Source organism: Bubalus bubalis, chromosome 9 (assembly GCF_019923935.1).
Source record: "Bubalus bubalis isolate 160015118507 breed Murrah chromosome 9, NDDB_SH_1, whole genome shotgun sequence".
NCBI lineage: Eukaryota > Metazoa > Chordata > Mammalia > Artiodactyla > Bovidae > Bubalus > Bubalus bubalis.
The window spans coordinates 101,941,892-101,958,424 of NC_059165.1; the positions used below are offsets into that span (position 1 = coordinate 101,941,892).

Below are 16,533 nucleotides of genomic sequence, written 5' to 3' on the forward strand. Positions count from 1 at the left end.
CACTTTTCACTTTCATGTATTGAAAAAGGAAATGGCAACCCACTCCAGTGTTCTTGCCTGGAGAATTCCAGGGATGGGGGAGCCTGGTGGGCTGCTGTCTATGGGGTCGCACAGAGTCGGACACAACTGAAGCGACTTAGCAGCAGCAGCAGCAGCAGTACCTTAAGGTAGAGTAGCAGCAGGAGGGTCACTTCATTCCTTAGCATCCTCTGGCCCCCTCTCTCATCACCCTCCCTCTTGTATCTTCCCCTTGGAAAACTGGCTTCTTTGGAACCTGAATACCTGAAACAGGTGTCTCCTTCAGGGCCTTTGCACCGGCCATTCCTTCTACCAGGCAGGCCTCTCTTCCTTGAGATCTCTGTTCAAATGTTACCTACTTTTCCAGCCTACCTGAACACCCAGTAAAGAATAATACCCCAGCCTCTCTCCCTTATGCCCCCTTTTTCTTCATTTTACCTGTCACCATTTAACATGTTATATGATTTTATATTTGCTAACATTATTTTTCCATCATCCAATTATAGGAACTTTTGTCTCTCAGCACACTCTACCTCTTGCCTTGAAGCTGGTAAGTACTCAATTTATGAGCCCCAAAGGATTGACAGAAATCTCATTAAAAGTATGTAATACCTCACCTCTTGGGGAAATGGCTGCAAAGGAATAGGAATTTGTAATCAGACATGGAACAGGGAATGCCCTGAAGGAGACAGATTTCACACCAAAATTCTAGGCATTGATTTCATGACTGCAAAATATAAATTGTATCATTTGACTATGCCAGTAATGCTCATTTTTGTGAAAAGTGGTCGTATCATTTTGGGGGATTTAATTCCAGGTCATTCCCTCTACCACATGGAGCCAGAGAATGATACACATATTTCAGAATTTCTTCTTCTTGGAATATCAAATGAACCAGAACTTCAGCCCCTCATATTTGGGCTTTTCCTCACCATGTACCTGATCACTGTGTTTGGAAACCTGCTCATCTTCCTGGCCGTCAGCTCAGACTCCCACCTCCACACCCCCATGTACTTCTTCCTCTCCAACCTGTCCTTTGTAGACATCTGCTTCACCTCCACCACCATCCCAAAGACGATGTGGAATATCCAGATGCAGAGTAAAGTTATCACCTATGAAGGCTGCATCAACCAGATATACTTTCTACTACTCTTTGCAGGGTTGGATGACTTCCTCCTGACTGTGATGGCCTATGACCGGTTTGTGGCCATCTGCCACCCCCTGCACTACACAGTCATCATGAACTCCCGGCTCTGTGGACTGCTGGTTCTAGTGTCATGGATGATGAGTGCCCTGAATTCCTTGATACAAATCTTAATGATGTTGCGGCTGTCCTTCTGTAGAGTCCCGGAGATCCCCAACTTTTTCTGTGAACTCAATCAGGTAGTCCGAAGTGCCTGTTCTGACACCTTTCTTAATGACATGATGGTGTATGTTGCAGCTGGGCTGCTGAGTGGTGGTCCTTTCATTGGTATCCTTTACTCTTACTCTAAGATAGTTTCCTCCATACAAGGAATCTCATCGGCTCGGGGGAAGTACAGAGCATTTTCCACCTGTGCATCTCACCTCTCAGTTGTCTCCTTATTTTATTGTACAATCCTAGGAGTGTACCTTAACCCTGCTGATGCCCACAACTCACACTCAAGTGCAATAGCCTCAGTGATGTACACTGTGGTCACCCCAATGCTGAACCCCTTCATCTACAGTCTTCGGAATAAAGACATAAAAGAGGCTCTGAAAAGATTCATTGAGCGATAAAAGGACATACTCTTCTGCGGCTAATAAGCGGATCCAAAAATTGCCATTCTTTCATAAGACTGTGAATATACAATTTGTCTTTTCTAGTGCTTCCTTAATTTTACATTTTTTGACTTCAACTTCTGTTTATATGTAAATAATGCAGTTTGTTAATTTTTCCCATTTATTTCATTTTCCTGCTTTCACATATTTTCTTCCAAACTTATATCAGAAATATTTGCAAATTCCCTTTTATTTCTTGAGTCTGTGTGAATTTCTTAAGAATAATATCTTTTGTTTTTTTATTTAATTATTTATTTTATTTTTTAACTTTACAATATTGAATGGTTTTGCCATATATCAAAATGAATCCACCACAGGTATACATGTGTTCCCCATCTTGAACCCTCTTCCCTCCTCCCACCCCATACCATCCCTCTGGGTCGTCCCAGTGCACCAGCCCCAAGCATCCAGGATCATGCATCGAACCTGGACTGGCGACTCATTTCATATATGATATAATACATGTTTCAATGCCATTCTCCCAAATCATCCCACCCTCTCCCTCTCCCACAGAGTCCAAAAGACTGTTCTATACATCAGTGTCTCTTTTGCTGTCTTGTGTACAGGGTTATTGTTACCAACTTTATAAATTCCATATATATGCTTTAGTATACTGTATTGGTGTTTTGCTTTCTGGCTTACTTCACTCTGTATAATAGGCTCCAGTTTCATCCACCTCATTAGAACTGATTCAAATGCATTCTTTTTAATGGCCGAGTAATACTCCATTGTGTATATGTACCACAGCTTTCTTAGCCATTTGTCTGCTGATGGACATCTCGGTTGCTTCCATGTCCTGGCTATTATAAACACTGCAGTGATGAACACTGGGGTACACGTGTCTCTTTCCCTTCTGGTTTCCTCAATGTGTATGCCCAGCAGTGGGATTGCTGGGTCATAAGGCAGTTCTATTTCCAGTTTTTTAAGGAATCTCCACATTGTTCTCCATAGTGGCTGTACTAGTTTGCATTCCCACCAACAGTGTAAGAGGGTTCCCTTTTCTCCACACCCTCTCCAGCATATATTGTTTGTAGATTTTTGGATCGCAGCCATTCTGACCGGTGTGAGATGGTACCTCATTGTGGTTTTGATTTGCATTTCCCTGATAATCAGTTTAATCACCTCACCCTTCTGAACCACAATTTTACAGATTTAGAATGTGGCTTATAATTGTACATCCTCATAAGATGTTCTGTTGCAAAGTAACAAATGAGACAACAGATATAAGATGCTAAGCTCAGTCCATTGTGCATTAAAAGATCTATGTGGATCTCTTATCATTACCAAGTTTTTTTATGATTAAAGGATTAAATCCTAGCTTTTTACTTGTGTTAAAACAGAAAACACCTAATTGACGTGTCAAAAGCGTTTTGAAGTCAGGGATTATTTTACCTATGGTTTCATAGCAAAGGAACACAGCTCTATCCATTATGGAGGAGGAAATAATAATTTTCCGGAGATATCAAGAGCTGCATTCCCCATCACAAGATAGTGCTTTTGAAACCAAGGGACCTAGTCCAGACAGGTTCCTCAGACTTAGATTTGGAGGACACTTTGACTCACGGTTGCAAAAAGTTTCAGTGTTAGAACTCTGGGATACAGGCGTGTTCATGGAGTAGTAATAAGAATGGGATACACTTGACTTCTAACCTGGTCTCCTGGGAATGACCAATCAGCTGAAAAAATTCCATTCTGTCCAGACAAGTTCCCCTGAGGAAATGATGTGTTTGAAGATTGAGGTAATAGTGGAAAATGTGCTGAACATGTATAATGAGCAGATAAAGCAAATACACAGAGCTATAAATATCTCCACTGCTGCAGTGTCTGAGTAGCTCCACCTTGAGCTGAATGGGGCATGGTTTTGCATTTGGATTCTTAAGTATGGTTCAGAGACCCACGCTTCACTCTTTCCTTCTTTCTTGTCTGGATTCAGAGCTTCAGTCTCCACCATCAACCCTTCAGGAGGAATTTAGACTTCCTCTCAGACTTCCTATCTGGGTGAGTCTGAAAGCCCAGCAGGAGAAAGTCAGAGAGGATGAAACCCAAAAACATTTACCTGAGGTCACCTGAAAGCCCAAACTGCTGGTCCAGAGCCAAGGTTGTCTTAATAATTTATAATCAATTTGTTTAATATGTAAAAAAGACAAGTGCCTATTGCATTCAGCAATTCAAGAATTGTTGATAATTATGTGATGGGGATGAAAACCTAGTTAGGGGAGACTCAAGAAGAAATGGCAGGCACAGTGGTGTCAGTAAAATTTGAACATTTCCAAGGAGATTTGCAGTTTAAGAGAGTAGGGAAACATACTATTTGGTCAAGAGTGGCTTGCAGTGAAGAGATGACATCATATGTATTTATTTTTGATTTTTGAGATGGGGTATATTTGAGCATGTTTTATATTCATAAAGAAGATCCAGATCAATGGAATAGCTACTACCCAGAAGCTTACAGTTCTTAAGACACACATTTCATAGAATCTTTTCTCACATTGAGTATTCACTTGAAAAAATTGAATTTAGTATACAGAGTCACATTATGCTAAAAGGCTTAATTTTTCATTAGGCTTGTTACCTGGGAGGCTGAATATATTTGGGGGGGGGTGATTAATCATTTGCTTCTCTATTACATATTATCTATGCACATTGTTTAATATACTGGCATTTGAGTGTTATTGTTTCTTTCTTTTTTGCTCTATCATTTCCTCTGTAATTTTATTCATACCTCTATGAAGACAACAGAATGTATAAAACAGGTGAGGTCACTGATTATTTGGATCTAATGTTTTAATGGAGAAATATTTCAGAATAAAATAAACGCATATATTACCAAGAGTCATCAGATACAAATGACATGAAGGAAGGGATAGGTTCTGTGGTGTTTATAGGATTTTGTAGGGTACATTATGAGGAGTTTAACACAGGTGGGACAAAAGTACAGAAGTAGACTGTAACCAAGGGGTTTGCCACCAAAAAAAAAAAAATCAGAGCACAGGAATAACAAAAATGCCACTTAAGAAAAGTGATAGGGGACTTACGTACTGGCCCAGTAGTGAAGAATCCACCTGCCAGTGTAGGAGACATGGTCCAATCCCTGATCCAGGAAGATCCCACATGTTGTGGAGCAACCAAGCCTGTTCACCACAACTATTGAGACCGTGATCTAGAGCCCAGGAGGTGCAACTACTCAAGCCCACACACCCTAGAGCCTGGACTCTGCAACGGGAAGTCACAGCAATGAGAAAGCCGCACCACAGCTAGAGAGTAGTCCCTGCTCATTGCATCTAGAGCAAAGTCCGCACAGCAATGTAGACCCAACACAACCAAAGTTAAATAAATAAAATATTTTTTAAAAAGAAAGAAAAGCAATACAAGGGAAAGTCTCATTCACTACTGCACCATATGAAAATAAGTGTGGACAACTACACAGGAATAAATATGGAATAAAGAATTGACGAAGGGCCTCATGTGGACACTGCAGTGAGGCACTGGAGGAATAGAAGTGCAGTCAGTGTGTGGGCCCTTGAGTCTGAGGTCACTTCAGCCCCACACTGCCGTCTGGTCCTTCTGCAACCTGCTCTTGCCTTGGCCTCAATTTATACTCCTTCTCCCTTGGCAGGGACTGGTCTCTTACCAGTGTCTTCTTGCATTTATTGCAGTGGGTAAGAAACTTTTTTGACTCTGTCCCAGCTAAGACATGCCTTTTATATGTGATCCAACCATACCTGCATGCATGGGCATGAGCATACACAAACACAGGCATCTGAACAAAGAGAATCAGAAAAATCCTACTGTATTTGATGCAGTCTGACATTTTAATTTTGCATTTTATTTTTTCTACCCTATTTTATTCTTACAAGCTACATAGTCTGAACCTCCAATAGGTGTGAATCTCAGAATATGGGAAATGTTTCTCCAGCATGTCTTTTAAAGCTCTGTTAATGTTTCCCTGGTCCTTTTTGGTGATTTCTGTGAGAACATGTCTTTTTCATTCCTTCATGCAGTATGTATTTATTCAGGTACTGCTCACAACTAAACAAAATCTAAGGGGTTGAAGAGTATGGCACGTATAGTCTAGCAGAGAATAACAGATGCAGAATTAATTAAAACCTCATAATGATAACCCTGTAGCTAAATGACTGTAAGTGAAATTCCCTGTTTTCTGTGCACATGTTTTAAAAAGAGAAGAATTCATGAAAGAAATGATCTGAAAAAAGAAGATGGTGTTTTGGAGATAGGGAGGGGTGGAAATTCCAAATAGAGTGGTTGATTCTCTAAGGAGGTGCATATCAGCTCTGAGGCTTGAGCCTGTGGCATCAAGTGAAGCTGTGACTCAAGTTGAATACTCATGAGATTGATGTGAGTGAAGGCAGCACAAGGCTGAAATGGTGGTTCAGTCACGGAGAGTCAAGGCTAGGATTTGAAGCTGTGGAATTTGGGGCTCGTTTCACAGTGGGGAGTCACTGGGAGAGAAGGAAGTCAGAAAGTCGGTTGTTTTGAAACACAGCTGTTCCCTCTGACTAGCACACACTTCTACCCAGAGAGACTCATGTCTCCTTCTTTCTCTTTCTTGAAGTCTCTGATCAAATGTTTTCCAGGCTACCTGAACACCCAGTAAAAAATAATACCCTCATCAACTCTCTTCTTTATATTTGATCTATTTTCCTTTACATCACCTGTCAACATATGATCATTTGTATGAGTTTTTAAATTTTTTCCTTATATGTTTTCTCCACCATTGAACTACATGACCTGTTGTCTCTCAGCACCCTCTCCTCTTTCTCCAGAATTTGGTAGGTCTTAAATTTGTATTCCCTCAAATGCATGACAAAATCCCTCATTACAAATGTAGAAATCCTGACCACTGGGGGAAAAAGCTGACTGTAAGATAGGCTTTCCTATTTTGAGATGGCACAGAGATTGGATTGAAGGGGAAATTTCTATACAGAGTCATGAATATTTTTTGAATGCAAAATATAAATGTTAGAGTTCACCTATGTTTGCAATGCCAATTTTTGAAAAACTAGTCATGCTATTTTTTGTTTCCAGGAAGTCATTTGCATCACATGGACCCCGGAAATGAGACACCAATTTCAGAATTTATTCTCCTGGGATTATCAAATGAACCAGAACTGCAGCCCCTCATATTTGGGCTTTTCCTCTCCATGTACCTGATCACTGTGATTGGAAACCTGCTCATCATCCTGGCTGTCAGCTCAGACTCCCACCTCCACACCCCCATGTACTTCTTCCTCTCCAATCTGTCCTTTGTAGACATCTGCTTTATCTCCACCACCGTCCCAAAGATGTTGAAGAACATAAGGACACAGAACAAAGTAATAACCTATGAAGGCTGCATCATCCAGATGCATTTTTTCATACTTTTTGCGACATTGGACGTGTTCCTCTTGACCGTGATGGCCTATGACCGCTTTGTGGCCATCTGCCACCCCCTCCACTACACAGTCATCATGAAACCCCGGGTCTGTGGCCTGCTGGTTCTGCTCTCCTGGATCATGAGTGCTCTGAATTCCTTGATACAAAGCATAATGGTGTTGTGGCTAGCTTTCTGTACAGACTTGGAAATCCCCCACTTTTTCTGTGAAGTTAATCAAGTGGTTCAACTTGCTTGTTCTGACACTTTTCTTAATGACTTGTTGATGTATTTTGCAACTGGGGTGTATGGTGGCATTTCCCTCACTGGAATACTTTACTCATATTCTAAGGTAGTTGCCTCTATACTAGGAATTTCATCTGCTCGGGGGAAGTATAAAGCATTTTCTACCTGTGCCTCTCACCTCTCTGTTGTCTCTTTATTCTACTGTACAGTCCTGGGAGTATATCTTAGCTCTGCCGCTATTCACAGCTCACAATCAGGTGCTGTTTCCTCGGTGATGTACACTGTGGTCACACCCATGCTGAACCCCTTCATCTACAGTCTGAGGAATAAAGACATAAAGAGGGCTCTGAAAACGATCGTTGGGATGGCAGCTATATAAGGACCATTTTTCTTGGGGCTGAAGAAATACCTGTGATTTTAGGGCTCAAAACCTCAGAGCCCAATTCTTTGATCAGGTTGCTCAAGTAGAACTTGATCCTTCTACTTACTTCCCCAAATTTCCATTTTTTTGAATTCAAGGCCTCTACATTTTATTACCAAATGAAATTATATACTGGGGAATTGTACCAACTTCTATTGCGCTCCCCATGAGTGTGTAGTCAGCTGTAAATCTCTCTATATAAGCATCCGAATGCAGAGTTCCAAAGAATAGAAAGAAGAGATAAGAAAGCCTTGCTCAGCGATCAATGCAAAGAAATAGAGGAAAACAACAGAATGGGAAAGACTAGACATCTCTTCAAGAAAATTTGAGATACCAAAGGAACATTTCATGCAAAGATGGGCTCGATAAAGGACAGAAATGCTATGGACCTAACAGAAGCAGAAGATATTAAGAAGACGTGTCAAGAATACACAGAAGAACTATACAAAAAAGATTTCATGACCCAGATAATCACAATGGTGTGATCACTGACCTAGAGCCAGACATCCTGGAATGTGAAGTCAAGTGGGCCTTAGAAAGCATCACTATGAACAAAGCTAGTGCAAGTGATGGAATTCCAGTTGAGCTATTTCAAATCCTGAAAGATGATGCTGTGAAAGTGCTGCACTCAATATGCCAGCAAATTTGGAAAACTCAGCAGTGGCCACAGGACTGGAAAAGGTCAGTTTTCATTCCAATCCCAAAGAAAGGCAATGCCAAAGAATGCTCAAACTACCACACAATTGCACTCATCTCACAAGCTAGTAAAGTAATGCTCAAAATTCTCCAAGCCAGGCTTCAGCAATACGTGAACTGTAAACTTCCAGATGTTCAAGCTGGTTTTAGAAAAGGCAGAGGAATCAGAGATCAAATTGCCAACATCTGCTGGATCATGGAAAAAGCAAGAGAGTTCCAGAAAAACATCTATTTCTGCTTTATTGACTATGCCAATGTATTTGACTGTGTGGATCACAATAAACTGTGGAAAATTCTGAAAGAGATGGGAATACCAGACCACCTGACCTGCCTCTTGAGAAATCTGTATGCAGGTCAGGAAGGAACAGTTAGAACTGGACATGGAACAACAGACTGGTTGCAAATAGGAAAAGGAGTTCATCAATGCTGTATAGTGTCACCCTGCTTATTTAACTTATATGCAGAGTACATCATGAGAAACACTGGACTGGAAGAAGCACAAGCTGGAATCAAGATTACTGGGAGAAATATCAATAACCTCAGCTATGCAGATGACACCACCCTTATGGCAGAAAGTGAAAAGGAACTAAAAAGCCTCTTGATGAAAGTGAAAGAGGAGAGTGAGAAAGTTGGCTTAAAGCTCAACATTCAGAAAACGAAGATCATGGCATCCGGCCCCATCACTTCATGGCAAATAGATGAGGAAACAGTGGAAACAGTGTCAGACTTTATTTTGGGGGGCTCCAAAATCACTGAAATTAAAAGACACTTACTCCTTGGAAGGAAAGTTATGACCAACCTAGATAGCATATTCAAAAGCAGAGACATTACTTTGCCAACAAAGGTCTGTCTAGTCAAGGCAATTTCCTGTGATCATGTATGGATGTGAGAGTTGGACTGTGAAGAAGGCTGAGTGCTGAAGCACTGATGCTTTTGAACTGTGGTGTTGGAGAAGACTCTTGAGAGTCCCTTGGACTGCAAGGAGATCCAACCAGTCCATTCTGAAGGATATCAGCCCTGGGATTTCTTTGGAAGGAATAATGCTAAAGGTGAAACTCCAGTACTTTGGCCACCTCATGCGAAGAGTTGACTCATTGTAAAAGACTCTGATGCTTGGAGGGATTGGGGGCAGGAGGAGAAGGGGACGACAGAGGATGAGATGGCTGGATGGCATCACTGGCTCGATGGCGTGAGTCTGAGTGAACTCCAGAAGTTGGTGATGGACAGGGAGGCCTGGCGTGCTGTGATTCATGGGGTCGCGAAGAGTCGGACACGATTGAGCGACTGAACTGAACTGAATGTTTGTTTATGATAAAAGCGCTCAACCGAATGCGTACAGAGGAAGCATATCACCACATAATATAGGCTATATATACAAGTCCACAGATAACATTATACCCAGTGGTGAGAAGATGAAAACCTTTCCTCTAAGATCAAAAAAAAGAAAAGGATGCTCACTCAGGCCACTTTCATTCAACATAGTATTGGAAATCCTAGCCACCGTAATTAGACAATAAAACGTAATAAAAGAGTCCAAATTAGAAAGGAAGAAGTAAAACTGTCACTATTTCACTTTTCACTTTCATGCATTGGAAAAGGAAATGGCAACCCATTCCAGTGTTCTTGCCTGGAGAATCCCAGGGACAGGGGAGCCTGGTGGGCTGCCGTCTATGGGATCACACAGAGTTGGACACAACTGAAGCGACTTAGCAGCAGCAGCATTTACAGATAAAATGATACTATATATATATATTTATTTATTTAAAAATTCTAACAAAGAACTTTTTGAACTAATAAATAAATTTCATGAAACTATGAGATACAAAATCAACATACAGATACCTCTCGTGTTTCTAGACTCTAATAATGAATTATCAGAAAAAGAAATGTAGAGAACAATCCCATTTAAAACTGCATAAAAAATAAAGTAACGGCACAATTTATGAAAGAGGGAAAAGACTTATACACTGAAATCTAAAAAACATGGAGGAAAGAAATTGAAGAAGTCACAAATAAATGGAAATATACCTTAAGTTCATGGATTGAAGTCATTAATATTCTTAAAATGACCTAGATATTTTTCCAAAAAGGCATACAAGTGGCAAACAGACACATAAACAGATGTTTCAACATCATTAATTACCAGGAAAATGCAAATCAAAACAGAAAGAAATCATGTCACATTCTTTAGAATGGCTATTATAAGAAAGATGAGAGCCTGAGAGCTTATTCATCCTGTAACTGAAAGATTTTACTACACTCTCCCTATTATCTCCACCCCCTACAACTTTTCTATGTAGTTACAAATATTTAGTCACACAGTCGTGCCCAACTCTTTGTGACCCCTTAGTGGAGAAGGCAATGGCACTCCACTCCAGCACTCTTGCCTGGAAAGTCCCATGGATGGAATAGCCTGGAAGGCTGCAGTCCATGGGGTCGCTGAGGGTGGGACATGACTGGGCAACTTCACTTTCACTTTTCACTTTCATGCATTGGAGAAGGAAATGGCAACCCACTCCATTGTTCTTGCCTGGAGAATCCCAGGGACGGGGCATCCTGGTGGGCTGCCGTCTATGCAGTGGCACAGAGTCGGACACGACTGAAGTGACTCAGCAGCAGCAGAATATAGCCTCCAAGGGCTTCTGTCCATGGGATTCTCAGGGCAAGAATATTGTAGTGGGTTGCCTTTCCCTTCTCCAGGGGATCTTCCTGACTCCGGGGTCGAACCTGAGTCTCCCACATTGCAGGCAGATTCTTTACCATCTGAGCCATGAGGGAAGCCCAGAGTTACAAGTATACCACCTGACATTTTTTTTCTTTTTCTTTTTCTTTTATTCTATTTTTTAACTTTACAATATTGTATTGGTTTTGCCATATATCAACATGAATCCTCCACAGGTATACAAGTGTTCCCCATCTTGAACCCTCTTCCCTCCTCCCTTCCCATACCATCCCTCTGGGTCATCCCAGTGCACTAGCCCCAAGCATCCAGTATCGTGCATCGAACCTGGACTGGTGACTCATTTCATATATGATATTATACATGTTTCAATGCCATTCTCCCCAATCATCCCACCCTCTGCCTCTCCTACAGAGTCCAAAAGACTGTTCTATACATCTGTGTCTCTTTTGCTATCTCGTATGCAAGGTTATTGTTACCATCTTTCTAAATTCCATATATATGCATTAGTATACTGTTTTGGTGTTTTTCTTTCTGGCTTACTTCACTCTGTATAATCGGCTCCAGTTTCATCCACCTCATTAGAACTGATTCAAATGTATTCTTTTTAATGGCTGAGTAATACTCCATTGTGTATATGTACCACTGCTTTCTTATCCATTCATCTGCTGATGGACATCTAGGTTGCTTCCATGTCCTGGCTATTATAAACAGTGCTGCGATGAACATTGGGGTACACGTGTCTCTTTCAATTCTGGTTTCCTCAGTGTGTATGCCCAGCAGTGGGATTGCTGGGTCATAAGGCAGTTCTATTTCCAGTTTTTTAAGGAATCTCCACACTGTTCTCCATAGTGGCTGTACTAGTTTGCATTCCCACCAACAGTGTAAGAGGGTTCCCTTTTCTCCACACCCTCTCCAGCATTTATTACTTGTAGACTTTTGGATTGCAGCCATTCTGACTGGCGTGAAATGGTACCTCATAGTGGTTTTGATTTGCATTTCTCTGATAATGAGTGATGTTGAGCATCTTTTCATGTGTTTGACATTTTTTCTTATTTGAGGTTAATTGCTTTACAATGTTGTGGTGGTCTCTGCCATATGTCAATGTGAATAAGTCATAATTATATATATATACACACATATATTTATATCCATAAATGTATATACATATATTTATTATACCCTTCCTCTTGAATCTCCCTCCCACTCCCCCCTTCCACCCATCTAGGTCATCACAGAGTGCCAGGCTGGTCTCCCTGTGTTATACAGAAGCTTCCCACTAGTTGCCTATTTTACATATGATAGTGTTTATATATCAGTACTGTTTTTTCAGTGGGTTCTATCCTCTCCTTCCCCCACAGTGCCCACAAGTCTGTTCTCTAACCTACATCCCCATTTCTTCTCTCTAAATAGGTTCATCAGTACTATTTTTTCTAGATTCCATGTATATGCATTAATAAATGATATTTGTTTTTCTCTTTCTGGCTTACTTCACTCTGTATAACTGGCTCTATGTTCATCCACCCCACTACAACTGACTCAATGCTTTCCTTTTTATAGCTGAGCTATATTCCATTGCATATATGTACCATATCTTCTTTTTCCATTCATCTGGGTAGTCTAATATTAATCTAAATTTATATGCATACACACACACACACCCCATAATATCATACAGAAAACCCAAATGAACTTTTTGGCCAACCAAATAAATCATGATGACTATTTAGACAACACTGCATTGTGCAATTGAAATTTGCTAAGACAGTAGCATATTTGCCATCCCTTCATGGTGAATAGATGGAGAAACAGTGGAAACAGTGGCAGACTTTATTTTGGGGGGCTCCAAAATCACTGCAGATAATGATTTCAGCCATGAAATTAAAAGATGCTTACTCCTTGGAAGGAAAGTTATAACCAACCTAGACAGCATATTAAAAAGCAGAGACATTACTTTGCCAACAAAGGTCCATCTAGTCAAGGGTATGGTTTTTCCAGTAGTCATGTATGGATGTGAGAGTTGGACTATAAAGAAAGCTGAGCAGCCAAGAATTGATACTTTTGAACTGAGAGTTTCTTGGACTACAAGGAGATCCAACAAGTCCATCCTTAAGGAAATGAGCCCTGAATATTCATTGGGAGGACTGATGTTGAAGTTGAAACTCCAATACTTTGGCCACCTGATGCAAAGAGTTGACTCATTTAAAAAGACCCTGAGGCTGGGAAAGACTGAAAATGGAAGAAGGGGATGACAGAGGATGAGATGGTTGGATGGCATCACCGACTTAGTGGACATGAGTTTGAGTAAACTCCAGGAGTTGGTGATGGACAGGGAGGCCTGGCGTGCTGCAGTTCATGGGGTAGCAAAGAGTCAGACACGACTCAGTGACTGAACTGAACTGAAGAGAGTAGAACTTAAATTTTCTCACACATACACACACACAAAAAAAAAAAAAAACAAGATAAGTGTGTAAAGTAATCAGTGTGTAAGTTAAAGGAGAATTCCTTTCACAAAGTATACATAAATCAAATCATCATGATGTACACTTCAAGTATCTTAGAATTATAAATATTAACTATACCTTAATAAAGCTAATTTTTTAAAGCTTCTTAAAAAATGAAAAAGGAGAAATAACAAATGTTGGTGAGGATGTGGAGAAAAGGAAACCTTAGTGCACTGTTGGTAGAAATGTGAATGTGTACAGCCATTATGGAGAGCAGTATGGAGATTCCTCAAAAATTATAAATAGAACTACTATATTATCTAGCTATTCAACTTCTGGGTATTTCTCTGAATAAAATGAGAGCAGTAATTTGAAAAGATATATGCAACCCTGTATTCATTGCAGCATTATTTACATGGACGAAGACATGAAAGCTACCTACATGTCCATTAATGGATGAATGGATAATGATGTGAAATACACACACACACACACACAATGGCATACTACTCAGCCATAAAAAATAAAAATCTGGCCATTTGTGACAATGTGGATGGACCTTCCAGGTATTATGCCATACTAAATAAGCCAGACAGAAAAAGATAAATACAAGTATGATTTCACTTGCACATGAAGTCTAAAAAACAAAACAAATGAAAAATGGACCAAAACTTATAGATGCAAAGAACGGATTGATGTTTATCAGAGAGGAAGGGGATTGGGGTAGTTGGGCAAACTGGGTGAAGGCAGTCAATTGTAATATGACACACATTAGCTGGCTTATTATGCTGATTGGGCTTCCAGGTGACTCAGTGGTAAAGAATCTGTCTGACAAGCAGGAGACACAGATTCCATCCCTGGGTCAGAAAGATCCCCTAGAGGAGGAAATGGCAACACACTCCAATATTCTTGCCTGGGAAAACCCATGGACAGAGGAGCCTGGCGCACTGCAGTCCATGGGGTCACAAAGAGTTGACATGACTTAGCCACTAAACAACATTCTGCCTACTATACAGTCATTTTTGTAAGTGTATCATTTTGTATCATTCAAGAACCCTTCTATAAAAGAAACAGACACAGAATTAACCACAGCCTCTGAAATGAGTGAATACACTATCTTTGGGGAAGAAGACCTAAAACTATCTACAACTAATTGTATCATGGGATCACAGCCTTGCTACTCAAAGAGTGTCCACAGACCAGGACCTGTAGAGTCAGCATCATCCAGCAGCTTGTTAGAAATGCAGTCTTTGGACCCACCGGGACCAGATTCTGAACTTGTAGTAGGATTGTTGTTGATTTGTAGCTACAATGAAGTTAGAAAAGGGCTGACTTAGAATAACTTTGCTACCCTTTATTGTTGCATTTTGAGGAAGCATGCTATTCTGGGGATGCTTTCCCACAGATTTTAGATGTTTGGCTGCATCATTTCCGATGTTGTCAAACATCCCAGGAGAAAATCCCCTATGATTCAGAACTACTGGTGTACAGTTTGGAAACTAAACACACCCTGACAGGTTTACAATCAAGGACCATCAAATACTCATATATTAACTTTGGCCGTATCATTAAACACCTCCAAGCTCCATTTCTGCAGTGGAGAATGGAGTTCTTAAATGTACTTCCTCACAGATGACACATCTGTAAATATTCGATCAAGCAATTCTTATCAGGCACTAAGATCAAGCTTTAGCACAAAATATTCAAGTATATTTACTATCATCAACAAATATTTTATAATGAAGAATTACATGAAAGCTCAGAACTAGAGATGTAAGTATGAAGTTCCTAAATGTTATGGCAAAAGTGTCATGAAGACAACATATGTAGTACCCCAAGGTTGATTAACAAAAGAACTCAGTTCTTCCCCTTATTGAAAAAGAGAATAGAAATTTCCTGGAGATTTAGAGTCTATATCCCCATCATAAATCAAAACTTTGAAAAAAAAAAAAAAAAAACTTTGGATATACAAGAGACCTAATTCAGACACTCAGTCTTAGACTTGGAGAAAACTTTAACTTAGGGTTGAAACAAGGCGCTAGGATATTTAGAGACCTGAAAGGGAGGAAATTTTATGGAGAAGGAGTAAAAAAACAAGAAAAAAAAAGTGGATTCTCTTGACTTCTACCCTGATCCCTTGTGAATAGAGAATCTTTAGGGAAAATTTCCTTCCTTCCTGAACAGGTTTCCACAGGGGAATTATGTGCTTAGAGGTTGAAATAACAAGAAATGTGCCTAATGAGCAGGTAGAGGGACCTATAGACACTAACATCTGCAGTCTCTCAGTGTGTGTAATCTTGAGCTGGATGGACACTTTATTTCCTTTGTTTGGAGTCCTAATCCTGACTGGGGTTGGGAGTGGGCTGTAGCTTCATCCCTTCCTGCTGTTTTGTCTGGGGACAGAGCCTTTGTCTCCATCATTAGCCTTCCAGAGAAGAATTCAGACTCCCCCCTAGGAGACCTTTCTCCCAGAGTTCCCCCATCCAGGTGAGTCTCCAATCTAGATGATGGTACATGAGGTCAGAAAGAAAAGAAGCCAGCTCAACTCAGCCCAGAGGCAAAAGATCACTGTGTCTGTTTGTTTGCTTGATTAATTAAAGTATTTGTGTCAGTGGCTAGGTAATATTTCAGTGTGGCTATGCTATTCACACTTTTGGTGAATGGCCTTTCATACTCTTTATCATTAAAGTGCTATATCATTCATGCCACAGAAATATGTTGAGATTTTAAGCTCAAACTGTGGTTCACATCAAGAAGGATTTTTCTCATGCAGAAGATTCTGAGCAATGTCCAGGAACATTTTGACTGTCTCACTGGAGAGGGTTGGGTGGAGGCCACAGAGGCTTTCAACATCTTT

At 40.5% G+C, this 16,533-nt stretch overlaps 2 protein-coding genes across 2 annotated transcripts; both read left to right on the forward strand.

Moving 5' to 3' along the window:
• The first annotated feature begins 742 nt into the window (after positions 1–742).
• Positions 743–1,776, forward strand: LOC123335295 (olfactory receptor 7A17-like). The gene has a single exon (XM_044948737.1). The coding sequence runs from the start codon at positions 775–777 to the stop codon at positions 1,774–1,776; it is 1,002 nt and encodes a 333-aa protein (XP_044804672.1). The 5' UTR covers positions 743–774.
• A 5,081-nt stretch (positions 1,777–6,857) lies between these two features.
• LOC123335259 (olfactory receptor 7A17-like) lies at positions 6,858–7,814 on the forward strand. The gene has a single exon (XM_044948695.1). The coding sequence runs from the start codon at positions 6,882–6,884 to the stop codon at positions 7,812–7,814; it is 933 nt and encodes a 310-aa protein (XP_044804630.1). The 5' UTR covers positions 6,858–6,881.
• The last annotated feature ends 8,719 nt before the right edge of the window (positions 7,815–16,533 follow it).